Below are 24,602 nucleotides of genomic sequence, written 5' to 3'. Positions count from 1 at the left end.
CGCATGCGTGGACCAGAGGGACAGGATAATAATAATAATAAGAAGAAGAAGAATTTATTATTTATACCCTGCCCATCTGGCTGGGTTTCCCCAGCCACTCTGGGCGGCTTCCAACAAAAGACTAAAATACAATAACCTATTAAACGTTAAAAGCTTCCCTAAACAGGGCAGCCTTCAGATGTCTTCTAAAAGTTTGGTAGTTATTTTTCTCTTTGACATCTGATGGGAGGGCGTTCCACAGGGTGGGTGCCACTACCGAGAAGGCCCTCTGCCTGGTTCCCTGTAACTTGGCTTCTCGTAGCGAGGGAACTGCGAGAAGTCCCTCGGCACTGGACCTCAGTGTCTGGGCAGAACGATGGAGGTGGAGACGCTCCTTCAGATATACTGGACCGAGGCCATTTAGGGCTTTAAAGTTCAGCACCAACACTTTGAATTGTGCTCAGAAACGTACTGGGAGCCAGTGTAGGTCTTTCAAGACCGGTGTTATATGGTCTCGGCGGCCGCTCCCAGTCACCAGTCTAGCTGCCGCATTCTGGATGGCTTCCTCAGCTGGCTGTGCAGAAGCAGCAGCAGCGGCTGTTCTACCCCTGACGTCAGCTGCTAGACCTTCCCCAGAGGAGGGAACTTTGGATATGGGGTTTCAAAAAAGAGCCCCTTATACTGTGAGGTCTACTCCTTTTCGAAATGGCAAGGAATTTCAAAAGCAGTTTGTTCTGTGAACAGCCTGCTGTGCAGAGGGATGGGGAAGGTGGCCCAGAATTCCACCAGCTGTGCTCAAACCCATAGACGCAACTAAAGAAGGTCATTGCAGCCTGGCTGCATATTCTGTCTGTGTATTATGGCCGTTTCCCCCCCTCAAGCAAAGTTAAGTTTCCCAGTTCTGTTCCCACATAGCTGTGTGCCTCCAAATTCCTTCTGGCAATCCTCTTCTGCTAGCTGTTCTTTGTCTTCTGTCTACAATGAGTTGGCTGCAAATGCTAGGCATTTAGGAGACAATTGAAATACAGTGGTGCCCCGCAAGACGAATGCCTCGCAAGACAGAAAACTCGCTAGACGAAAGAGTTTTCCGTTTTGGTGGTGCTTCGCAAAACGAATCTCCTATGGGCTTGCTTCGCAAGACGACAATGTCTTGCGAGTTCCTGCTGGTTTCCCCCCCTTCCCCCCTTTTTCTAAGCCGCTAAGCCGCTTATCAGCTGATCCGATCAGCAGATAAGCCGCTAAAAGCCGCTAATAGCGCTAAGCTGCTTATCAGCTGATCCGATCAGCAGATAAGCCGCTAAAAGCCTCTAAAAGCCGCTAATAGCACTAATCCGCTAATCCTTCAATGGGCTTGCTTCGCAAGACGGAAAAAAACGCTAGACGAAGAGAATCACAGAACGGATTCTTTTCGTCTTGCGAGGCACCACTGTACAAGTCCACTACCTTGCTTTTTTTTCTAGAGTGATAACTGAATGTCAGAGAAGCAACGTGGGTTGTCATTGATAAGAGATATTGAACTTGTCTGTCATTTCTCTCCCCGCCTCCCCTTTCATCTGAAGGAAGAAACCAGCCGACCTGACTTCACCTTTGCTGCTGGCTTTGAAGATCATATTCTAGGTGTCAATCAGCCGCCCAAAATGGGAATCGCAGGGCTTGCCACCAGTGAACTCGCCCAGAGCACCACCAGTCTTGGAAGCAGCAACAGCAGTGGCGACGTAGGGAGACAGCACTTCCAAGCAGGTATTCTCCTCCCCTCGCAGCTAGGATGGGCTGTCTGACACTTGAGATCAAGGTGCTGAAAAGTTCTAGTTGCCAGGTAATTTGCAGGTTTAGAAGAGCCCCATTCCAGAAACTCCTGGGTTAGGTGTTTGTAGCATTCAGCATCGAGGAAACCAGGAGGTAAATATATGAGCTTGAATCCTGCTGGTATAGAGCTGCCCTGGACACAGAATTGACCTGCGCCTCCATGGACAGCTGTGAGTCCAAAATGACTCCCAGGCTGTGTACCTGGTCCTTCAGGGGCACAGTTACCTCATTCAGGACCAGGGAGTCCTCCACACCAGCCTGCCCCCTGTCCCCCAAAACAGTACTTCTGTCTTGTCAGGATTCACCCTCAATCTGTTAGCCGCCATCCATCCTCCAAAGCACAAATGTATCAAGACTTTACAGTGGTACCTCTGGATATGAACGGGATCCATTCCACAGCCCCGTTCACATCCAGAGCAGAACGCAATGTGTGCGGGTCGCGATTTGCCGCTTCTGCGCATGCGCGTGACATCGTTTTGCTTGTCTGAGCATGCGCAAGCGGCAAAATCCAGAAGTAACGCGTTCCATTACTTCTGGGTCGCCGCAGAGCATAACCTGAAAACGCTCAACCTGAAGCGACTTCAACCCGAGGTATGACTGTACAGTGGTACCTCAGTTTTCGAACGTCTTGGAAGTCGAACGTTTCAGTTTTCGAACGCTGAAAACCCGAAAGTCAATGCTTCGATTTTCGAACACTTTTCAGAAGTCGAATGTGCTTCTGTATTGAGTTTTCCATAAGTAAATGCTTCCGGAAATGCGTGCTTCGGTTTTTGAACGTTTCGGAAGTCAAATAGTCTTTGGGAATAGATTACATTTGAAAACTGAGGTACCACTAATTATATATATATATATTTCCCTAGTAAAATATGTGTTTAGGCTTATCCGCATGCCAAAATCGGTTGTTCCTATGTTTCTCAAGCTGTCTTCACATTTTCCTCTGTTGCCTTACCTTCAGCCTTGAACGTGTCCCCATTCCGTTTGTGTTGTGCAGGTGAAGTTCAGATTCCAAGAAGTATGAAAGGTCTGGATTCGGAGAAGTCAGAACATGGCTCGTCCCACAACACCAGTTTGTCCAGCATCTTCCAAAATTGTGCCATGGAGGTAAAAATAGTTGGTCTTCTGCTAGATTTATTTCGAGGGATGTTGGAGACATTTCCTTCTACCAGTACCTGGTGGAACCAGATCTTGTTCATCAATATGTAAAATGAATTGAAAACAAGCATTTCAAGTTTATTTTATTTTTAAAAAAAAATCAAGTCAACTATTTTAAAACCTCCAACAATTTCTCTTTAAAGTTCCACTTGAGAATGTTCACTTTGAAGTTACGTGATGACTTGAAATACCTTTCGTTCTTCAGATTCAGCCTAAACGGAATCCATTGCCTTTTCAGACGCAGCCTGTATATAGTCCGTCCACACACAAATGCTCAAAGGATCACGGTCGAGGCAATTGCATACCCCTTGTGCAATAACACTTAACAAAATATGTTACAAGAATAAGGATTATTGATCTACTGAGATGTGTTAATTAGGAGAAGCTTTGAAGGAACTTTAAAAAAACCCAAGGGCTCTGAGTTCTAAATATTTGTAAGCGGATTTCCACTTTCATAACGGGATTCTGCTTCCTCTCGTTCTCCCTGTAAGCTGACCTTGTACTCTCAGAATCTGCTCCAGAAGTCCCATTATGCAAATGGCCGTCTGTTCTGTTCACACGTACAGCTTCTGATACATAAAACCCATAACGATTGTAATTAGTTGTTGTTGTTCTTGTTGTTTTGTTAGGTCTTAATGTCAAGTTGTTCTCAGTGTCGTGTATGTGGAGCTCTAGTTTACGACGAAGAAATCATGGCGGGATGGACAGCGGATGACTCTAATCTGAATACTACATGCCCATTTTGCAAAAGCACTTTCTTACCTCTTCTTAATGTGGAATTTAAAGACCTGCGTGGTCTTGCAAGGTTGGTTCATTTGCCGCTGCGTGAATCCTTAAGGGCCTTTAAGTGCTGCGTAGATATTTGCATGTTCTATCATACGCAGCTTGTGGCAAATTTAAATGGTAGCTGTTGGGATAAGGGGCAGTCCTTCACTTCCTTTGACACCTGAACCGTCCTTTGGCTATATTTCTGGCTTCTCTTTCTCTTTTCTTTTTGCATAGCAAAGTAAGTGTGTGCAGGTTTTTTCTTTCATTTAAAACAATTTTATTGCCTGAGAATCTTTTACACGATAATGAAATAATAATAATAATAATTTTTATTTATACCCCACCCTCCCCAGCCAAGGCCGGGCTCAGGGCGGCTAACAAGCAATAATAAAAATAATTAGTGGGTGGCTCTCATTTATTTATTTTATTTTTATTTAAAACTAAAATGTAATATCTATATCAATTTCTAGTCTATAACAGTTAATTGCTGGAGCCAGTTGTGAATTCTGACTGTAGTTAATGTACCCCCAAAATAGGACATTTTTGCATTCCAACCTTTTTCGTTCGCTTTGGTTTTTTTGCTCCCGTTTCCTTATTAGCTTGCTTTTGAAACCGAGTACCTCTGGCGATAGTTTGCACAGCAGCAACATTCCATTAACCACGGACTCTCTGGAGCCAAAGGCTGTTTCAAGCCCCGCTACTGATCTGATCAGTTTTGCCGAATCTTCAGATATGAACCAGACCATCGCTGAAGAAAACAGCACCGCAGCGAAGCAAAGGTACCGAAAGAGAGAAAGGCAGAGCAGATCTTAGTTTCTGGGGGAATTCATGCGGCCTTTGCTTTGCTTTGAAGCTTTGTTTCAAAAAATGTTTGGGAGAACAGTGTGTACTCAAATCTCGTGTACAATCTGGTGGTACTCAAGAGATCCGTGTTTGTTAAGTGCAGAGACCAAGGCAAGTATACCTGAAGGAGCGTCTCCACCCCCATTGTTCCGCTTGGACACTGAGGTCTAGCTCCGAGGGTCTTCCGGCGGTTCCCTCCCTGCAAGAAGTGAGGTTGCAGGGAACCAGGCAGAGGGCCTTCTCAGTGGTGGCACCCACCTCCTGTCAGATGTCAAGGAGATCCACAATATTCCAATATACCTGAAGGAGCGTCTCCACCCCCATCGTTCAGCTTGGACACTGAGGTCCAGCTCCGAGGGCCTTCTGCTGGTTCCCTCCCTGCAAGAAGTGAGGTTGCAGGGAACCAGGCAGAGGGCCTTCTCAGTAGTGGCGCCCACCCTGTGGAACGCCCTCCCATTAGATGTCAAGGAAATAAACAACCCGCTGACTTTTAGAAGACATCTGAAGGCAGCCCTATTTGGGGAGGTTTAAAATATCTGGTGTTTTATTGTGTTTTTAATACCCTGTTGGAAGCCGCCCAGAGAGGCTAGGGAGGCCTGGCTGGATGGACGGGGATCTAAGTAATAAATTATTACAGTGGTACCTCTGGTTGCAAACGGGATCCTGTTCGCAACATGAGCAGAACGCAACCCACGTCTGCGCGTGCTGCGATTTGCTGCTTCTGTGCATGCACGTGACGTCATTTTGAGCGTCTGCGCATGCACGAGTGGCAAAACCCGGAAGTAACCCTTTCCAGTACTTCCGGGTCGCCGCGGGACACAACCTGAAAAGATTTAACCTGAAGCAAACGCAACAAGAGGTATGACTGTATATTATTATTATTATATCAGTGTGAGCAGACTGCTGCAATCTGCTGGCTTCATTTACGGTAGAATGAGATGAGTCCAAATGCCCTTTACGAAATTGCAGTGGCAGTAGACAAAAGGTTTAGTTCCTTCCTTCCAGTAGCCTTCCTGAGTTTTCCCCAAAGGCCTCTGCTAAGGAAGGTTTTCCGTGGTTTCCTTCTGTGCCATCACGCATCCCGTTCCAAGAGGGGTTTCTCGGAGGCGAGGTGGGGAAGTAATCTTCCACCTGGACACTTCTGCAGATGGAATACTTATCAAAGCGCTCTGTGCATTGAAGTCTGACAGAAATCCTTCCCTCTAATAGCAAACTCAGCCTGTAGCCCAAACTGGTTGACCAAGAGATGAGAGGGAGGTATCAGCATACTTGTGGCGATCCCAGGGTTTGCAGAAGTACAAAGAAGTGTCTCCCTCCCCTGGATTAGCATTGCCAAATTTAAAATTATATTATGAAGCAGAATGTTTAATTTGGGTAAGAGATTGGCTTCGATTGGAAAAAACTAATATATTGGATCTTGAAAGTTTTAATAATAGATACGGATGGCATGCATATCTTAATTATGAGAAAGTAAAAGTCAATAAAGAATTGACAAGTTATATATTAAGAGGTGCACTATATAAAGTTTGGAACAAATATAGATTACATCTGGAACCACAGACACCTTGGTGGATATCACCGCTGGAGGCATATGCTATCAGAAAAAGATACAGTGGTACCTCGGGTTAAGTACTTAATTCATTCTGGAGGTCCATTCTTAACCTGAAACAGTTCTTAACCTGAAACACCACTTTAGCTAATGGGGCCTCCTGCTGCTGCCATGCCGCCGGAGCCCAATTTCTGTTCTTATCCTGAAGCAAAGTACTTAACCTGAAGCACTATTTCTGGGTTAGCGGAGTCTGTAACATGAAGCGTATGTAACCTGAAGCGTATGTAACCCGAGGTACCACTGTACGCTAATATGCCTAGATTAAAATGTGAAGTACTGGATGGAAGAAAAATTAGTAAGGAAAGATAGTAAGAATATATAGATGATTTGAGAAGATTGTAGAATGCAAAGATTATTGTAAATTGTATAATGTGGAGGAAATTGAGTGGGGGCGGAGGGAAGTAGGAGGAAGGAGAAAAGAATAATATGATGGATTGAGGAAATGTAAATGTAAATGTATGGGGGGATGGGGAAGAAATGGTGTTGGATTTGGTACATCTGTATTGTAATATGTGAAAACCAATTAAAAAAAGAAGTGGTGTCTCCCTCCCCAGGAGAAAAAACCGACCTAGCAATGACCAAATGCTGAGGGTGGGATTCACCTAATGGGCGGTGCTTGCTGAAGGACTTCTGCCTGCACCATGGGGCTTACCCCCTTTTCCTCCCCATTGTGTGCCCTCCCCCAAATTGGATGGGGGGGTTTGGGGGAGAACACAGGGAGAGGGGGTGCATGCACCTAGGGAACTTCCATCGTAGCGTGACGTTGAATTCCACCCTTTCGTTTTAAGCACTGGCGTCGCAGGAGGAGGAGACAGGGACCTCAACCCCCCCAGGCCCTCTGCTACAAGCAACGCCTCGCAACGAGGAGGTTCTCTGACTCGGAGCCATAGCGTTGGTGGTCCGCTGCAGAATATTGATCTCTTGCAAAGGCCGGCTCATGGCATCTCAACCGTCAGCCTTCCCAACAGCTTGCAAGAGGCTGTGGTAAGTCCTCGGCAATAACTGCTTGTTAAGCTGATTTGTTGGTAGCGAGTGACTGTGCTTTGAGATCCTTTGCTAGCTACAGAGTGTCTTGAACATTAGCATTCTTGTTTGGGTGGGGGGAAGAGATTCTCCAGGGGCTTTTATCTTGTGTACAGAAAACGCGGGTGGTGCTGTGGGTTAAACCACTGAGCCTCTTGGGCTTGCCGATCAGAAGGTCGGCGGTTCGAATCCCTGCGACGGGGTGAGCTCCTGTTGCTCGGTCCCTGCTCCTGCCAACCTAGCAGTTTGAAAGCACACCAGTTCAAGTAGATAAATAGGTACTGCTGCAGAAGGAATGGCGTTTCCATGCGCTGCTCTGGTTCGCCAGAAGCGGCTTAGTCATGCTGGCCACATGACCCGGAAGCTGTACGCCGGCTCCCTTGGCCAGTAAAGCGAGATGAGTGCCGAAACCCCAGAGTCAGCCACGACTGGACCTAATGGTCAGGGGTCCCTTTACCTTTACAGTAAACCAGTAAGGGGTGAAGAGGTGCTGGGAAACTTTCTTTTCTTTGTATAGTTTGTTTTAATCCCTGTCGCAATGCAAACATTCCAAATGTTCTAATGGTGATGTGTTTTAGCAACCTTTGTTATAAAGAAAGCTGTGGAACTGTAGCAGTGTGTCATTTTTAGACTCAAGTTTGCATTACTGCAAACTTACCCAGCCTGGTGCCCTTCAACTGTTTTGGATTACAACTCCCTTCAGCCCCAGTCAGGATGGTTCAGTAACAGAATCATCGAGTTGTAAGGGACCCCTGAGGGCTATCTAGTCCAACCCCTTGCAATACAGGAATCTCAGCTAGAGCATCGAATGACAGGTGACCATCCAACCTTTGCTTTAAAATCTCCAAGGAAGGAGAGTCCACCACCTCTCATGGGAGACCATTCTACTGTCGAACTGCTCTTTAGTCGGAATCTCCTTTCTGGTAACTTGAAGCCATGGGTTCGAGTCCTACCCTCCAGAGCAGGAGACAACAAGCTTAGTCCCTCTTCCATGTTACACCCCTTCAGATATTTGAAGATGGCTCTCATATCTCCTCTCACTCTCCTCTTTTTACAAGCTAAACACCCCCAGTTCCCTCAACTATTCTTCCTAAGTCTTCGTTTCCAGACCCTCAATCATCTTGGTTGCATTAAGGGAGGCTGCATTATTTTGTGCAACTTGCTCTTGAGTAATGTGGCTCAGGTACACCTCAAGGTGTTTCATTGGCGAGAGAAGCCGTCCAGCATCATTTGCGGATGATTGTTGAATGTTTTTCAGGATCCCTTAGCCAAAAGGGCCAATCCTTTACCTGTGTCCGTCCCGTATTTGAGCCCCTTGGTACTAAGGAAAGAGTTGGAATCTTTGTTGGAGAACGAGGGAGAACAAGTGATTCACACCTCCACGTTCATCAATCAACACCCCATCATTTTCTGGAACCTGGTGTGGTATTTCCGACGCCTGGACCTCCCAAGCAACTTGCCAGGACTCATTCTAACATCAGAGCACTGCAATGAAGGCGTGCAGGTGAGTTCTGCACAGGTACTTCCAACACGGCAGGTGCACCTGGCGAGGTTTGTTTTGTTTTGCCCTTGCAAACCTTAAAAGAGGGTAACCTGTTGGTTGGTTTTGCCTTGGTATCCTGCCTCCATTTGCCTTGGTGACAGAAACAAATACTGACAATATTGAATAGAGGCTAGTCATCTATTGCAGGTGTCTGTTGGGGGAGTGCATATTAGTGCATGCTGCTGATAGAAAGGACGACCCCTAAAAAGCAATTGTTCTATTTCAAAATATAGTGGGGGAGACAGATAGTTAAAGTGCAACTCAGACAAAGTTAAGCACATGGCCCATTGGTTTCGTCAGAACAAAGTTAAATTCTTCAGTAGAAAAATCACTGGGATTTAAAGTGCTCAACTTTGGAGAGAATAAGCAGAGTTAGAAAACAGCTTGATCATTTAGGAAATAGCTTGGGTGTGTCGGAGAGAAGATTGTGATTTGCTTGGGGAATGTGTTTAGAAGATGTGAACAGACCATGTAGAAAATCGGCTTCAGCTATGGAGTACATAAATAAGGCATTTCGGTTTAGAAATGCAATTACTTAAGATGGCGACTTGTTTCTGTGGGGACACTGTGTTCTTTTCGTGAATGTACAGAAGCCGATGGCTTTTTCAAAACCAGCTCTGTAAACAGATCAATATTGTGGATATGATGCAAATCCTTTCCTGTTTCTGAAATTGGCTTTGTTTAAAGGGGAGGAGGCCATGTGCTCTAGACAAATGTTCCTTCGCTAGAGAACTCCGCCAGCAAAGGGTGAAATTAGCATTGTGTACCCGCCATTGCAAAACTGCTGGCAAGAGAGCTCAGTCTGTGGCAAAGTGATAAGAAAGCGTGTTTCCTCTCTTTTAGCTTCCTCTGTCAAATTTGTCTCAAGACAGCAAGCTAGTGTTTATCCAACTTCTGTGGGACAATATCAATCTTCACCAAGAGCCCGGGGAACCTCTGTACCTATCTTGGAGAAACTTCAGTGAGTAAAAGTGTACATTTCAAAACGTGTTTTGAGAATAAGACTCTTCACCTGTGCTCAGCGGTCATCGATATTTGCCCATCTTTTCCAAAATGACTGCCCATGTTCCTTGATGGTTCAGCACTCGGACCAAGTACCGGCAGCCTTGGTGGATGAAAAGCTTGGATACATCTGCTTGGAGGCTAGTTGCTAGTACAATCTACTAATGCAATAGGCCAGTGGTTTTCAACTAGTGCCTTGAATGATGGTCTGGGGTGCTGCAGGCAACACTGGCCTCTGTCCCTCTTTCCTTCCTCCCATGCCCTCTCATGTCTCTGCCTCCCAAAGGCTTGCACAGCTGTTATTGCAGCAGCCCTGGCTATAAGCTCCACAAGCAAATGGTGCCTCTGAGAGGCACCTCTCTTTGGGGTGGGGTCTGGGGCAGCTCAGAGACCAGGGACGGCAGCAGCAGCTGCCTGGAGGACTCCCAAGGAGAAGGGAGAGGAGGCTGGGGGAACACTCCGCATGGGAGGGTGTTCAAAAAAGGGTGAGGCTGCTAGCTCTGCAGGAAAGGGGTGACATTACTCCTGGTATGCCCCGCAGAGGACCTTAAGGTCTTTGAATAATCATAGTTTAGAGGTCCCGGGCCCTAAGGAAGTTAATTATCGTCCACCAGGGCCAGGGCCTTCTCAGTGATGGCTCCGACCTGGTGGAATGCTCTGACCCATGAGACCAGGGCCCTTCAGGATTTAACCGCCTTCCGCAGGGCCTGTAAGACAGAACTATTCTGCCTGGCTTTCAACTTGAACTTAGCCTGATCTTTTATTCCCCTTCCTTCCCTTCCATTTTTATGAAGATTACCCGCTCTGGGATCCCACAGCTTATTCTCCCCTGGTCTCCATGCTGTCCTAAATAGGACTAATTTAGCCAGCTAGCCCTGGTGATCATCTAATGTTTACTGGATGGATTGCATGCACAGAAGTGGTCCCTCCAGTTGCGGAAACCTCGGGACCTGACCAGAGCTCCGGAACAGATCCTGTCTGCAAGCAGATACCACTGTATTTCCTATCAGGGACCTTCTATGTGCAGCTGTAATCCCTAGCCTGAAAGCTGCTTCTCCTTTCCTCTTCCAGTTGCCAAAACTTCCTCCTCTCTCCTCCTTTGCCCTGTATTTCTTCCTTCATTCTCCATCTTTTCTTTCTCCAGTCTTCCCCTTTCTAGTCTCTTCCTTTCCTCTACCTCTGCCTTCCTCTCTGTTGCTTGTAGTTTTCTTCTGACATTTAGTGATGGCTTTTCACCTTTCTTAGTCATAATTTGTTGATTCCCCCCCCCCTTCTAGATTCTACAGAAAAGAAACCTTCTGCAGTTTCAGAAGAACAACAAGCAACAATCGCTTTAGCTGAGAACATCAAACTGAGTATTCAGAACAATGATGTTGTGAAACCCATCAATCTTCTCGTGCAGAAAACTAAGCAAGATAGGAAACGACAAAGGTAAAAGGGAAATGCCACTGACTCCACAAAAATATGGGGGGGGAAAGTAGTGGTGGTTTTCAAAGTTACTTGCATACTGTGCATAGGAGCATTCAGCTATCTGTGGGGGAAGTTAGCCTGCATTAAGGTGCATGCAGTTGCTTCTACAGGAATCAATGGAGACAAAGATCGCTGCAGAGGCAGAAATATGCGTGCAGAAGTAAGTACCGTATTTTTCGCCCTATAGGACACACTTTTTCCCGTCCAAAAATGAAGGGGAAATGTGTGTGCGTCCTATGGGGCGAATGCAGGCTTCCGCTGAAGCCTGGAGAGCGAGAGGGGTCGGTGTGCACTGACCCATCTCGCTCTCCAGACTTCAGGAAGCTATCCGCAAGCTGTGGTAGAGCTGCGCAACTTCACGCAGCTCTCCAGGTTCCTTGATAGCTCAGTTGGTAGAGCACAAGACTCTGAATCTCGGGGTCATGGGTTCAAGCCCAACATTGAACAAAAGATTCCTGCATTGCTGGGGGTTGGACTAGATGACCCCTGTGGTCCCTTCCAACTCTACAATTCTATGATTTATACCCACGGCTTGTGGAGAGCTGCATGTTCTGGGGGCTGGGGTCGGGGGAAGCTCGGGCTTCCCCTGCCCCACGCCTGGGAGGGAAATAAATTTTTTTTTCTTTATTCCCCCCCCCCCCAAAAAAAAACTAGGTGCACCCTATGGGCCGAAAAATACGGTATATCAATATGGAAGTCTGGTGTAAAATTTTACTGTTCTGCTCTTGCTAAGAGGCAACTATATAATGAAAGGTCACACTGACATCTAGAGCCTTTCGAGAACACCTTCCTTGTGATCTGCATTACCCAGAAAGCAGCTGACGAGTGTTGGATCTCTTAAGGCACTGCAGATGGGGCTGCCGTTAATGAACAGTAAAGCCTTTTTTCCTCAGGAAAACTTGTGACTGTTTGACCTAAGAAACACACTCACAGTGACATTTTTCACCTGTGAGAACTCTAGTTCCATGTAAGGTAGTGTAATTTACCAGGCAGCATGTGGCTGGAATAGGCTAAAGGGAAGGGTGAACTTGTCTAATTTCTAAACATGCATTTTACAGGAGCTTTTACAGAGAAATTCTTTTCCTGTCCCTGGTCTCACTTGGGAGAGAGAATATTGACATAGGTAAGACGCGTAAGCATGTGTGTGTGTGTTTTATGAATGGTATTGGGTGTCATTATTCTTGTAACCAGAAACTAACTCTTCAAATACGTTTTTTAAATTATCAGTTCACCTGGAAAAGCAAAGCATAGCTAATCTTTAATATTGTTTCTTCTAACTTGTAATAATTGCTATACACCTTAAAAACAAGATTTAGCTTTTCTGGAATGTTGTACCTTACATTTGAAAGGCTTAATGGATGAATCAGAATGGACAGTGCATTCATATTTTGTGTGTTTGAAGACCAGCAACTCAAAAAGGCCCAGGCAGTCTATCTTTACCTAAGAGAATCTCTTTCCATTTCCATTGTGAATGGCTTTCTGCTGCATGGAAAGAGATGTTTTGCAGAGTGCTGAAAAGCTTTAGCAAAAGGTCAGTACAACTTCTCCGTCTCCCTTGACTGAAGCTCTGCTTTCGTTCTTTGCAGAGGCCTTTGACAATGAGTACAGAGCTGCCTACAAAAGCCTTCCAGCCGAGGTGCTTGAAAAGATGCAGAAGATCGATGCCCCGCCCAGTGTCAGCGTTGAGTGGTGTAGGAAATACTTTGGGGCGCCTGTCATATAAACTCCGCAAAGACGATGCCATGTAGCAGCTCCACAGAGAGCAGAGGAAAGGGACAAAATGGTGAATGTGTTGATTTGGATTCAGCTATAGCTGTTGGCGTCCAATTCAAGAATACATGTAGCACTCTCTTCTGTGACAGTCCGATGTCTATACCAGCCCCAAGAATTAAGTGCAAATACGCTAGTGCAAAGTCATTGGCTTTTGAATTGACAGTTTAGCCTTCCTGTGCGTCATGTTTAGAACGACAACCGAGACTGGTGTTTTAATTGGTGTCTTGCTTTTTAAAACTTGAAATGTTGGAATGTTTTATTTGTCTTCTAGCCCAAGAGCACACTGGTTTCTTTGTGAATGGATCCATCAGTTTAAAAGAGAGATCTCTACTTGCTGCATGTATATGTACATTTTGTACATTTTGAATTGTATTCTTTTCCCTTGGGTCAAAAGACCAAACCGTAGCTTTAGTTTAAATGCCCATCTTCTTCTTGGAAAACAATCACTGTCTTGGACTGTAGCAAGAATATAGCTGTTGTGGCTATTGTAAAGCATAGTATTTTTCTCATTTTTATAGAATAACTACTTTAAATAATTCTCAAACTGTACATACAATGTTCTCCCCACAATGATGGGTTCCTACCCTGAGTGGCTTTGAAGGCAGTTGCCTCTCTATAAAGGAAAGTGGGAGTAAATGAATCTAGGGTACATATATGGGTGGGGAAAATTGACCACATATACCTGTCTTAGCATTTGTGTAAAAGAAAGTATATAATATGTATTTTGGGGCAAAGCTTGAAGCTGTCAGGTGCCTCATTCCTTGCTCATCTTTTTAACCTGTGGGACATTTTCTTTGCACTGTCCAATTTAAATACTTCTATATTAAAATGTATTTATACTCACACACTTGAACATATATGTTTACCAGGAGTGTAAAGGCTAATTTTTAATCTTAACTTTTAAAATATCTCTGGTTAACTGCCAGTCTGTTGCAGAGAGAGGGGGAGAATGCTTGCATTCACAGCTGTCTTTTGACGGTCGCATGGATGTTTTCTCAAACATTTAATGACAGTTAAGATAGATGGCTATCCTCCTCCTCTTCACTTCAGATGATGTCATGGTATCTGAGCATCTGCATTAACTACTTTTATGAAGCAAGTCCATTAAGAGGGATTGTGGATAATGACAAAAAAGTACACACATATTCTTGATCCTGCGGGTTTTCTGCCCCTTGTAATCTTTCATACTGCACTAGCGCTAAGCTAGAACAGAGCATGGCAGGATTGTGACTATTCCAGTAACAGCAAGAATTTTGCACTTGTCAGAATAGTTTGGCACTTTAGACTAGATTCTCTCTTAGTGTTCACACTAAACCACATTTCAAAATATATTGCTGGAAATGTTTTAAATGTGAAAGCCATCCCTTGAAAGAGCACAGTAGGCAGAGTGTGTCTCCCTTATACTTTTCCTCCCCCCCTGCCACCACTATTTTTCTGAAATTGCGGGGGACTAGTATATTAAGGTTGCTTGTAGGATGTCTGTTTTAGCCCCCCCCCCCTTTGTCCCTTTCTCAAATACAATGCATTTTTTCATTTACAAATGATTATTATAAATAAAAAACCTTACAAAACACCTTTTATGGTATGTTCATATTTCCATTGTAAATTAATGTTATGTATGAAAGATTGCACTTGGAACCTTTCTTGTTTCGTTTATGCAGGCTGTTTCTTATCATTTCAGTTTTGCCGTTTCTGAATTACATCTTACTGCAAATCAGCAGGAACAATTTGGGCTATTGATACTATGCAGAAAAAAATTGGCATTTTAGCTAGTGGTAATTCTTTTGCTGTAACAAATAGCATTTAGGGTAAAGCAAGTCACATTTTAAAAACCTTTCGCTGTGTTTGAACTGTTGGCATTGCACTTCTGTTTTAATGCAGAACAGAGGATAAGCACCAAAGACTTAAGTTCTTGCATTATTACTACAGCAAATTTGAGAAACCTAATTTCCTGAAAGCAGATGTTGGAGTGAAGGCAGCATAGACTCTTCCCATGTGGTCGAGCTGCTAATGTTACTCTAGCTAACCAGTGAAGTAACACAAATGCTAGCTTCAATTTAGTGCATTTAATGCCGTGTTTTGGACCCATATCAAAGCTGTCATCTGCTTTTTAAAAAGTGCCATCGTTTTCCTTTCAACTGTCCGTAAATTCTGGGACTGTGTGGTATAGCTCTATAAATTTTATTTCATTGGGGGCTAATTTGGTCTAAGCGAGTTTTTTTAATGCAAGCTATTAATTTGGTTTCTGATAACATGTTAATCGCGAGTGCACTTTAGAAAACCATCAAAGCAGCTGACAAAGAGGTAAAGACCAATAACATGGTTGCTTAGGGAAAGAGAACTATGTATGGCAGCTTGAGTAATAAGGTAGTAGAAAGGATCTTCAGAAGCGCAAGGCTTTTGAAGAATTTATATCACTTACTGGCTGATCCTATGCAAGTTCACTGAGAGGTCCCATAGAGTTCAATGAAATTTACACCCCAAATAAGTTTGCCTAAGGAAAGCTAGTGCCACGTGTACAGTTTGGCTCTATGAAACATACATATTAACCATGCATAACTTTAACATGAAGTTAAATTTTAAGGGGGCAAATGTCTTGGAAGTAAATGTCTCAGCAGCTTATACATCATTACTGGGAGTTAATGGTAGCAAATTAATTATAGTGCAAGCGTCATGAAACCCCTGCTCAGTTAAAGTCTCTTTTATAGAATAATGAAAACTAACAGAATAACCACAAAGTTTAGTTGTTTTTATATCCATTTTCCCCATCCATTTTTTTAAAAAAGATGTATTTAGGTATGGAAATAGATGAACAGTTAGGACTTCAGGCATATTACTCATAGGGCTAGTTATTTGTGCTGACCAAATCAAGTAAAATGCTACGTATGCAGTATAAAATTAGGTCCTCTCTCTGTTAAACTAATACAGGATGTTTCTAAAACACTAAAAGCTTACACCTGGTTTGGGGAATTAAATCAACGCAAGCCAGCCTGCAATTTTAACTTTTGGGTAGTTTTAAGCTCCTTTTTATTCCAGCGCAAAAGCTGTGAGATGTAAAAAGATACCATGCTTTTCCCCAACCTGTGGCAGCGCAGAAACTAAAAATTACTTAGCTACATTTGAAAACCCTTTTAAGCTCCTTTCTATATTCTGGCGGTGACCAGCATAGGTGTGTCCAGTTGCCTTGTAATTGCAGACACATGGGGTCCAGAAAAGAGAAGGGGAGCAGGGGGTCTTTATACGCGCTCTGCCGATGCACAGAGGGGCCAGGAATAAGAACTCTGCATGAAGGGGTCACCGGCTGCATCCAACTTTTATAGTGTTTTAGAGCATTCCCTACATTAAACTAGGAGAGGAGTTTGCTACAGTTCTGTTCCTATTCTGCCACATTGACTGCACTGCATGTTAGGGGGTTGGGAAACAGACCTTAAAACACCTAGAATCCTGCGGAGTACAAGTATAAAAAGGGATTGTTTTGTCTTTAACATTAAAAGTGACATTGCTTTGAGGTCAAATTTTATATTTTCATGATAAAGGTGGGAAGGTTTCAAGTACTAATACAATCATGTACTGGTTTCAGAATTTGAATGTCATCAATTCACTGTGCTTTGAGCTACCTGGTATCTTAATATTTTTGTTAATAGGTTTGTTTCTTATTGACTCTTTTGCATAGGTACCCTGGGTGATTTAGAAACCACTTGTTAAATGTTATATCAAAAATAAAAGTGTACAAATGTCTGATACTAGTCTCTTGCACTTCTTTTGTTCTTAAGCAATGTTTTTCAAAGGCTCCAAAGCAGGAGAGGGGTCAGTGGCTTCTAGTTCCAAGGCTCTGCCACAAGAAAGGCAGACAACCATAGAGAAAGATAACAAACCAAGTGCCACACCCGTCTACAATATGGAGAGAGGCCTCAAACAGCCATTTGTTTTGCACACCCATCGATTAATGTGGCAACAGAATATTAACATTAAACTTTAAATGGGCATTTGTCTCTTTTTAAAAAAATAACGTGAACAGTTCCATCTCACCATAAAAGTTTTATTTAATGTTTTCAGGAACACAGTTCCTCATTTACTTCTGGCTCGATTCTGATTTAGATGTGGAGGCTCTCAGAGAAGAAAGTCTACGCCTCTTGGCTATTTGCTCTTGTCGTTTTTCCTTTGCCTCCTTAAAAAAAAAAGAGGGGAGAAGGTACCACGCATCAGTACAAAACAGTGTTTCTGTGACAAAAAGACACAGCTACATTCTGTAAAGTCCTTTTTAGACATTCTCACATGGGGCATGGGAACGGAAACGCTAGCCCCACATCCCTTGTCATCCTCCACAAGTTGGACGGCAACTGTTTTCCAGCATCAGGGAGCCTCAACATGTGGAGGAGGGTCCTTCCTTCATAGGGTTGCCAATGGGAAAGGGGGGAGGAAGTCATAAAAAGCAACTGCTTTCATCCCCTACAGGAGCCCCTCACACAATTACTAACCATGGTGTCCAGAGGCCTGAAGGCTATTCTGTTCTATAAATGATGCTTCATACCCTTCCATCTCTGTTACCATAGTTCTCACCTTTGCATCTTCCAAGATAGAGGTCAGTTACCAACTATGCCAATATCATACTGCTAGGTAGTGGACTGTAGGGGTGGGGAACCTCAGGCTCTGCGATTCTCAGCCTTTCCCATTTGGCCCCTGGACTGTCCAAAGAAGAGACTCCCTTCTCCGGCCAATACTGGCCCTGCTTTTCACCCTTCATGAATGGGTTTGCCTTAACTCTGATAATGCCCCCTGCTTACCTGGATGAAGGGATAGAGGGTGTGTGTGTTTGTAAGAAACTAGCTTTCTGTAGGCTGGCATCCGTCTCACATACAAGAAAGCTAGTTTCTTACAAGCAGACACAAACCCTCTATCCTCCCATCCAGGTAAGAAGGAGGGAGGCATTATCATCCTTCCTCCCAAGCTTCTCACCCTGCCCACCACTGAGATGTGGCCGCTGCAAGGCTGCCCAGAAAGGAATCCATGCATGGGCTGAAAGACGTTTCTCACCCCTGGTTTAAATCAGCCCGTAATTAACATATTGTGCTTAATGGGTGTAATCAAAAATAAATGCCGAATGTGCCTTGAGGATGGGGTGGACTCAGAATCCACATAATCCAGAAGCTGCACAGAACTAAGTATACCTTCATTCTTTTAGCCAGAAGCTTGGCATATTCTGCAGCTTCGTCCTTGTTCTTTTGGGTACGCTGCTTCTTCAGAGCAATACGCCTGCGCTTGTGTTGCAGGACCCTGGGAGTCACCAAGCGCTGAATCTTGGGTGCTTTGGTCCTGGGCTTCTTGCCTAAGAACAGACACAAGCACAATCAACAGGGCAGCTGTTGTCAAGTCCAGAGCAAAGAATCTACAATTGTGCTTCAGCTCGTTTCTCTACCACTGGAACTAAAACACGTATAAGGCTACAGACTTGAAGAAGACATTCTGCATTTATTCTGCTCTGGTAATGTGCAAGGAAAAGCTGTAATCAGTTTGCACCTGCCCTCAAGAACACACATTTCCATCTGCACTGTGATAAAATACCTATAACTTCACTTATGCCACAGGGAATGTACAACCCGTTATACTAATCCCACCCACCCTAGAAGCTCAAAGGGGTGGCGGGGTTCAGATGTCCCAACACATCTGAAAACAATGTGGGATGGATGGAAAATATGGGCAAGACTGCCCCCTTCAGAAACACATTTGACAGGCATGTGCAAGCAATCTGCATGCAAATTAATGTATGCACATACAGCTCCTCCACACTACCAAGGAGGGAGAAAGGACATCTCCTGGCTGGGTCAGCATCCCCCTAACGAGGAGTAGATTTACACATGTATGTTGAGCCACATGTAGAACTTGTTCTAATATGCTCTAAATGGGCAGCGGATGGAGTCGCCATATACCATTATCAAAACACTGTGGCTGAAATGGTCTGTTGACTGGACAGCAGTCTGAAAGCTAAGCAGATTGGTAAATGCCCACCTAGTTCCAATCCCCCCCACCCTGCCTGGTTACATTTCTGTGAAAATTCCAAGTCCAACAGGAATGACACTATAGCACCTGAATACACAGCCAATCACTAGATCACTAGTTTTGCCTAGTAGACCCGCTGCAACAAAAATACTGTATTTTTCCATGCATTAGACAAGGTCTTTTGACTCAAAAATCGTGTCAAAAAACTGGGGTCATCCAATACACAGATAGTGGCATGGGGGGGTGGCGCACCCACCCGTGCGCCGGTTGCCTGGAGCACAATTTGCCCCAATGCCACTGTGCGTGGGAAACAATCTATGGAGTGTTTCCTACCCACGGCTGCGTGGGGGATGAAGCTCAACAACTTTGGGCCACCTCCCTTCATTTTCTGAAAACTAAGTCCCCCAAAATAAGGGGGGGTCTTATAGACGGAAAAGTACGGTAACCAAAACGTTATCTTCATTCCTCTTACCTTCCTTGTTCAATGGCTTTCTCACAACATACTGACGGACGTCATCTTCTTTGGAGAGGTTGAACAGCTTTCGGATCCTGCTAGCCCTCTTGGGACCAAGTCGGCGAGGCACAGTGGTGTCAGTCAGTCCAGGAATATCTTTCTCACCTGAGGTTGCCAGGCCAGAAAGATTATTCTTAGCAAGAGCTAGACTCAGAAGCCAAGTTCCCTGCCCCACACACCTGAGACTCTGGCCTCCTATCCCTTTCAAATTCAAGTATCTCAAGATAATGCATGCAAAAACTTGAGCCACCCAGTCCTCATTAACTTCTGCTCTCTAGAACAGGCAATACTATGTATAGAATTTCCTACTGCCTAGTTTCCTCTCCCTTAATTCACTGGTAGCAGCAACATCAAAAATTTCCATTCAGACCCAAGATCTGAGAACAGCCAATACTCAGCTAAAAGCTGAGTATTTCCTAAAACCCCAACATCTAATAGTGTAATCAGAGATTCAAAGATAGTTCTGAAACACTTATGACACCTTGAATTCTGCTCAGAGGGTAATCAAGCCTGAAAATTTATTCCTGGTGCTTGTTCAGAAAGGCTGCTGCACCGATTACAGCTGCTAAACAGCTACCAAGAGCAATTTCAGAAAACAGTATTATTGGTGGCAACCTTAAAGTTAGGCACAGATGAATCAGGCAATGAAGGCACATTTGAAACCTAGACGGAGCTGGGGATAAATGTTGCTGGTCACAACCTAGGAGCTCTAGACCTTGCTCCAGGATAAGTGCAAAAGTGAGCTTTTTGGACACACTTTGCCATCAAAGCTATAAATCTGTTGGAAATATAATACGCCAGACCCTTAGCAGTTCACAGTCCAGAGCAAAGTTATCTGCCACTTTTCCCTTTGCTATCTTCACTATGGTAGAATCTACACACATCTGAAAGCCGTTCGAAAATGTTTTTTAAAAAAGTTTTTTTAAAAATACATTGCATTTTCCAAAAGGCTCGCCATCACCATCAAGTGTCACTTAAAACATTTTATTTGTAGCTGTATAGCCGAGCCCTATGTTAAAAAATTTAGATTGTATGCTCCTCAGGCAAGGACCTGTAAAATGCAACACTTGTCCTACATAAAACAACAACAGTAAAAACAGATCCAGATTCCTAGATAAACCCAGGATAGCCCCTTAAAGGGCAGGGCACAGTACAGGCAGCCCCGTTTTATGTGTGTGACCGTGTATACATGCTGAATCTGGAAGTGACTCAGAAACACCATAAAGACTTCACTAAAAGGGTGGGACGGGGTGTTTGCAGGCTTTTTCGACGGGCTTTAATTATATGTGATTTCACCGATGCATACAGTGCCTCAGAATGTAACCCCTGTGTAAATTCCTGCTGGTAGGGCAGGAATTTTGAGCCTGCAATGTACAGCCCTATTTGCTGGTCATTACTATGTGTGTGTGTGTGGGGGGGGGGGGAACCCTTACCTTTCTTTACAATGACCAAATTCAAAACGCTTAAATTGGCATCAACAATGCAACCCCGAACAGATTTGCGCTTCCTTTCTCCAGTCCTTCTAGGGCGGTAACATGAGTGGCCCTTGCTGAGAAGCAGGCGGACACGGCCATGAGTCAGGACCCCCTGCTTCATGGGGAAGCCTTGCTTGTCATTGCCACCGCTGATGCGGACAACGTATCCCTGAAACAAAGACGAAACAAAGACAAAGAGCTTAGACCTTTCTCTCAAGGGGGAACAATTTAAGAGCGTTAGTTCAATTTCTCATTCTTCTCTCCGTATACAGGTAACAGATGCCGCTAGATATAAACTCAATTGCACTGGCAGAAAGAACATTGCCTTTCTTCATTTTGAGCATCAACAACTAGACCTGCTGAGATTGCCTGGCTTGACCAATATTGTAACCATGCTCCAGAACGTCTACGATGCTACCATATTATGCCTATTGATCATGCTTCCTTAGCAATATTGTGGAATCTGTCTTGAATGTAGAGGAAATGCCAAGTCTAGCGATTTAAAGCAAATTCGCTTTATTTATGATGCGCAGTCTACTGTTTTCACATGGAATGTCTTCCCTATAAGGGCCAACATGTGACAATCTCCCAGTGCATCATGTCCTGCCCAGGCATTTAATCAGATCGCTTAATTCCATTTCTAATACATGGACATGAAGCCTACAAACACAAGGGTGTTAACAAAACAGACGCTGTTTTGATCTGTTTGATTTCCACTAAAATTGAATCCCACTAACATAACCTCCCAACTTTTGGGGCAAATGGGTGTACACATGCTCCCCACAGATGCTTCAATACTAAGATTGCTATGCATAAAGGAAAATTGCTGTTGGATTCCCTGCTCCGCAGAAGTCAATTAAGTTAGCACACTTGAGCAGAAGTGAATTTACTCTCAAAGTCAGACTCATTAAGTGCATTTACTGACAATTTTCATGCTGTATCACATCACCACACCTCTCCCTAAGCCACTTTCCCTGGTAGCGTTCTGAACTCCAACCCACCATCGCTTTGCTAACTTAAGTATTTTCCAGACTCCCTTCCAACTCACCACCAACACACAGGTGAGAATGCAGTTTTTTGCATGCAGCTGCGCGCAAGGAGTTTGCTACTGCATGCAGAGATCTGTGGACAGGAGTAGCAATGCCACCACTAAACTCTGAGCTCACTCTTTCTCAGACTGATGGGTAAACACAGATGCAGTCACAACCATGCACCCAAATCCTTTTGGGTAAGGCCCATGCCTTCAGTGGTAGTAGTAGCTTTGCATTCATTCAAAGGCTCCCAGGTTCAATCCCTGAGATCTGAAGGTAGCCTAGGAACAATTTATCCCCAACTACTGAAACAACCTCTCAGGAATAATTAGATGGGCCCAAAGTGTAACTTAGTAACTCCCAGAGTTCTCATTTAATATGAATCCATGAGGGCCTCTGGACAAGACACCAGACAATAAGGTTGTCACCTGTCCTGTATAACGCAGGCTACATCCTGTATTGAGAGTTTTATCCTGTATTTCAGGTCCCCTCTCTCTGCCAAATTAGGGATCCCCTCCAACTGCATGTGTTTGAAAGGGTGTGTATTTCAGCTCTGGGTAGCCCAGCACACTTTTACAAATTCATGTGTATGTCTTTGGGCAACAGATTCCAGGGGGCCCATTCTGTTAGGCTGCAATAGATTGCAATGGATTGATAGGAAGTCACTTCAGCACATTTTTTTTTAAAAATCACCCTCCCAACTCCCACCCTGTCCTGTATTTTGCCAGAACAAAGGTGGCAACCTTACCAACCACCCACTCAAATGGAAATGCTCCAACCATTGCGACTTTTCCCGGTGGGGGAGTTATTCCAGCCCCCTGACCCTTTTCAATGCCCCTTTCTTTACCGACTGGCCCTAGCCGCCGCCTGGATTAGAAATGCCAAGAGCTTTTGTCTACACTGCCTTGAGGAAGAACCTAAGAGCAGCCTTCCTGGATCAGGCCAGATGACCACCTGGCTCACCGGCACTGTGTTCTCACAGCGGCCAGGGGAACGTGCAGGCAGACCCCGAGCACAGCAGCACACAGAACCTGGCATTTGGCAAGAACCAAAGTGGCAACCCACAGACCCTAAATTTTCTCACCCCCATTTTGCACACATGCAACAAGCCTTATGAAGCCAGCCTCACCTTCCACTCCTCGCCAAGAGCATCCGCGGAGACTTCAGTGGTCATGCGCTTCTCGTAGAAGGTGCGCAGCTTGCGCTCATCGTCCACTTCGATGAGTTTCTGGCAGCCGGTGGCTGGGAAGGAGATGTTCAGCTGCAGGGGGGTGAGAAGCCACACTCGGGTCTGCAAAGGGGCTCAAGGGGTTCCCCAGGGCAGCATTGAGCCCCGTTGTCCTCCACAAGGTGCCACAAGGACTAGAAACGCTGCCTCCTTTACCAGTGGCGGCCAAACTTGGCACTCCAGCTGTTTTGGGACTACAACTCCCATCATCCCTGACCACTGGTCCTGTTAGCTAGGGATGATGGGAATTGTAGTCCCAAAAACTGCTGGAGTGCCAAGCTTGGCCACCACTGCTCTAGATCAGGCATGGCCTTCAGCTGTTTCTGGACTACAACTCCCATCACCCCTAGCTAGCAAGGCACAGAGCTCAGGGATGATGGGAGTTGTAGTCCAACATCTGGGGACCCGCAGGTTGAGAACCACTGCTCCACGAGCACGAGAAACGCTGCCTCCTTTACCAGTGGCGGCCAAACTTGGCACTCCAGCTGTTTTGGGACTACAACTCCCATCATCCCTACCTAACAGGACCAGTGGTCAGGGATGATGGGAATTGTAGTCCCAAAACTGCTGGAGGGCTAAGTTTGGTCGCCACTGCTAAGCGCTCAAGGCGCACGGGGTAGGGGGTCTGAAAGGTTAACAGGCGCTGCGGAATTCCCGCGAGACGACACACCGCGCGAGAGCTCCTCTCCGGAGCTGGGAAACGGAGGCCGCCGCCGCGCCGCTTCCCCGCATCGGCCTCCATCCTCCGCCGGGGCCGCGCTCCTTCGCCCGCCGCCTGCCCCGCCGCCTCCCGCCGGGGCCCCTCGACCTACCGGGGCCTCTATTTCCCGGGGGCGGAGGCGGTTTGCGCCACCTCCGCGCCCCGCAACACCTACCTTCATGGCGCCGGCACAGCTCGCCTCGGGTCCGCCACGGGAAAGAGGACGCGCTTCCGCTCGGCCGGAAGTCACAGAGGCTCCCGCGCGGGATCTCGCGAGAGTTCAGAAGGGCCCGCCCCCTCTGGGCTCAGCGGGAGCTCCTGGGCGAGCCGATAGAGATAGGAAAAAGGGTAGAGTGGGCAGCTGCTGTGGTCTTCCGAATAAAACTTTCATTCAGAGGAAGGAATGGAGAAATAGAGGAGACTTGGACTGCTGCATATTCTGAATGGGAATTGATGGGAACCACAGCATTCCCTCCAACGTTTCTCTGATGAAAATAGGGATGCCCTATTCCATAATAATAATAATTGTAACCCCTCATCTGACTGCCTTGCCCCAGCCACTCTGAGTGGCTTCCAACATATATAAAAACATAATAAAACATTTTTTTAAAATTCCTTCTACCGGTCTGCCTTCAGATGTCTTCTAAAGGTTGTATAGTTACTTATCTCCCTGGCTCATGGGTTGCATA

General features: G+C 45.3%; 2 protein-coding genes across 2 annotated transcripts in view; one reads left to right on the top strand and one right to left on the bottom strand.

Annotated features, from left to right (window-relative positions):
* Nucleotides 1-16,709, top strand: part of DENND4C (DENN domain containing 4C) — an 88,177-nt gene extending 71,468 nt beyond the window's left edge. Inside the window, exons 24-33 of the mRNA XM_083483272.1 lie at nt 1,539-1,719; nt 2,777-2,886; nt 3,567-3,742; nt 4,305-4,484; nt 6,946-7,141; nt 8,439-8,684; nt 9,567-9,684; nt 11,003-11,156; nt 12,254-12,318; nt 12,782-16,709. Of these exons, the coding sequence (XP_083339398.1) occupies nt 1,539-1,719; nt 2,777-2,886; nt 3,567-3,742; nt 4,305-4,484; nt 6,946-7,141; nt 8,439-8,684; nt 9,567-9,684; nt 11,003-11,156; nt 12,254-12,318; nt 12,782-12,918 (1,563 nt within the window). The 3' untranslated portion in view covers nt 12,919-16,709. The remainder of the gene's footprint in view (nt 1-1,538; nt 1,720-2,776; nt 2,887-3,566; nt 3,743-4,304; nt 4,485-6,945; nt 7,142-8,438; nt 8,685-9,566; nt 9,685-11,002; nt 11,157-12,253; nt 12,319-12,781) is intronic.
* Nucleotides 16,710-16,986: 277 nt separating this feature from the next.
* On the bottom strand, nt 16,987-24,208 carry RPS6 (ribosomal protein S6). Its single transcript, XM_083483441.1, has 6 exons — nt 24,089-24,208; nt 23,115-23,246; nt 20,913-21,123; nt 19,438-19,584; nt 18,137-18,294; nt 16,987-17,136 (listed from the first exon to the last, which is right to left on the bottom strand). Exons 1-6 carry the CDS (start codon nt 24,092-24,094, stop codon nt 17,041-17,043), a joined length of 750 nt encoding a protein of 249 aa, XP_083339567.1. The 5' UTR covers nt 24,095-24,208; the 3' UTR covers nt 16,987-17,040.
* Nucleotides 24,209-24,602: the final 394 nt, after the last annotated feature.

Source organism: Podarcis liolepis (genome assembly GCF_965112155.1).
Source record: "Podarcis liolepis genome assembly, chromosome: 17".
Taxonomy (NCBI): Eukaryota; Metazoa; Chordata; class Lepidosauria; order Squamata; family Lacertidae; genus Podarcis; species Podarcis liolepis.
Note: the sequence above shows the minus strand (reverse complement) of the source record. Positions and strands in the feature narration are given on the sequence as shown.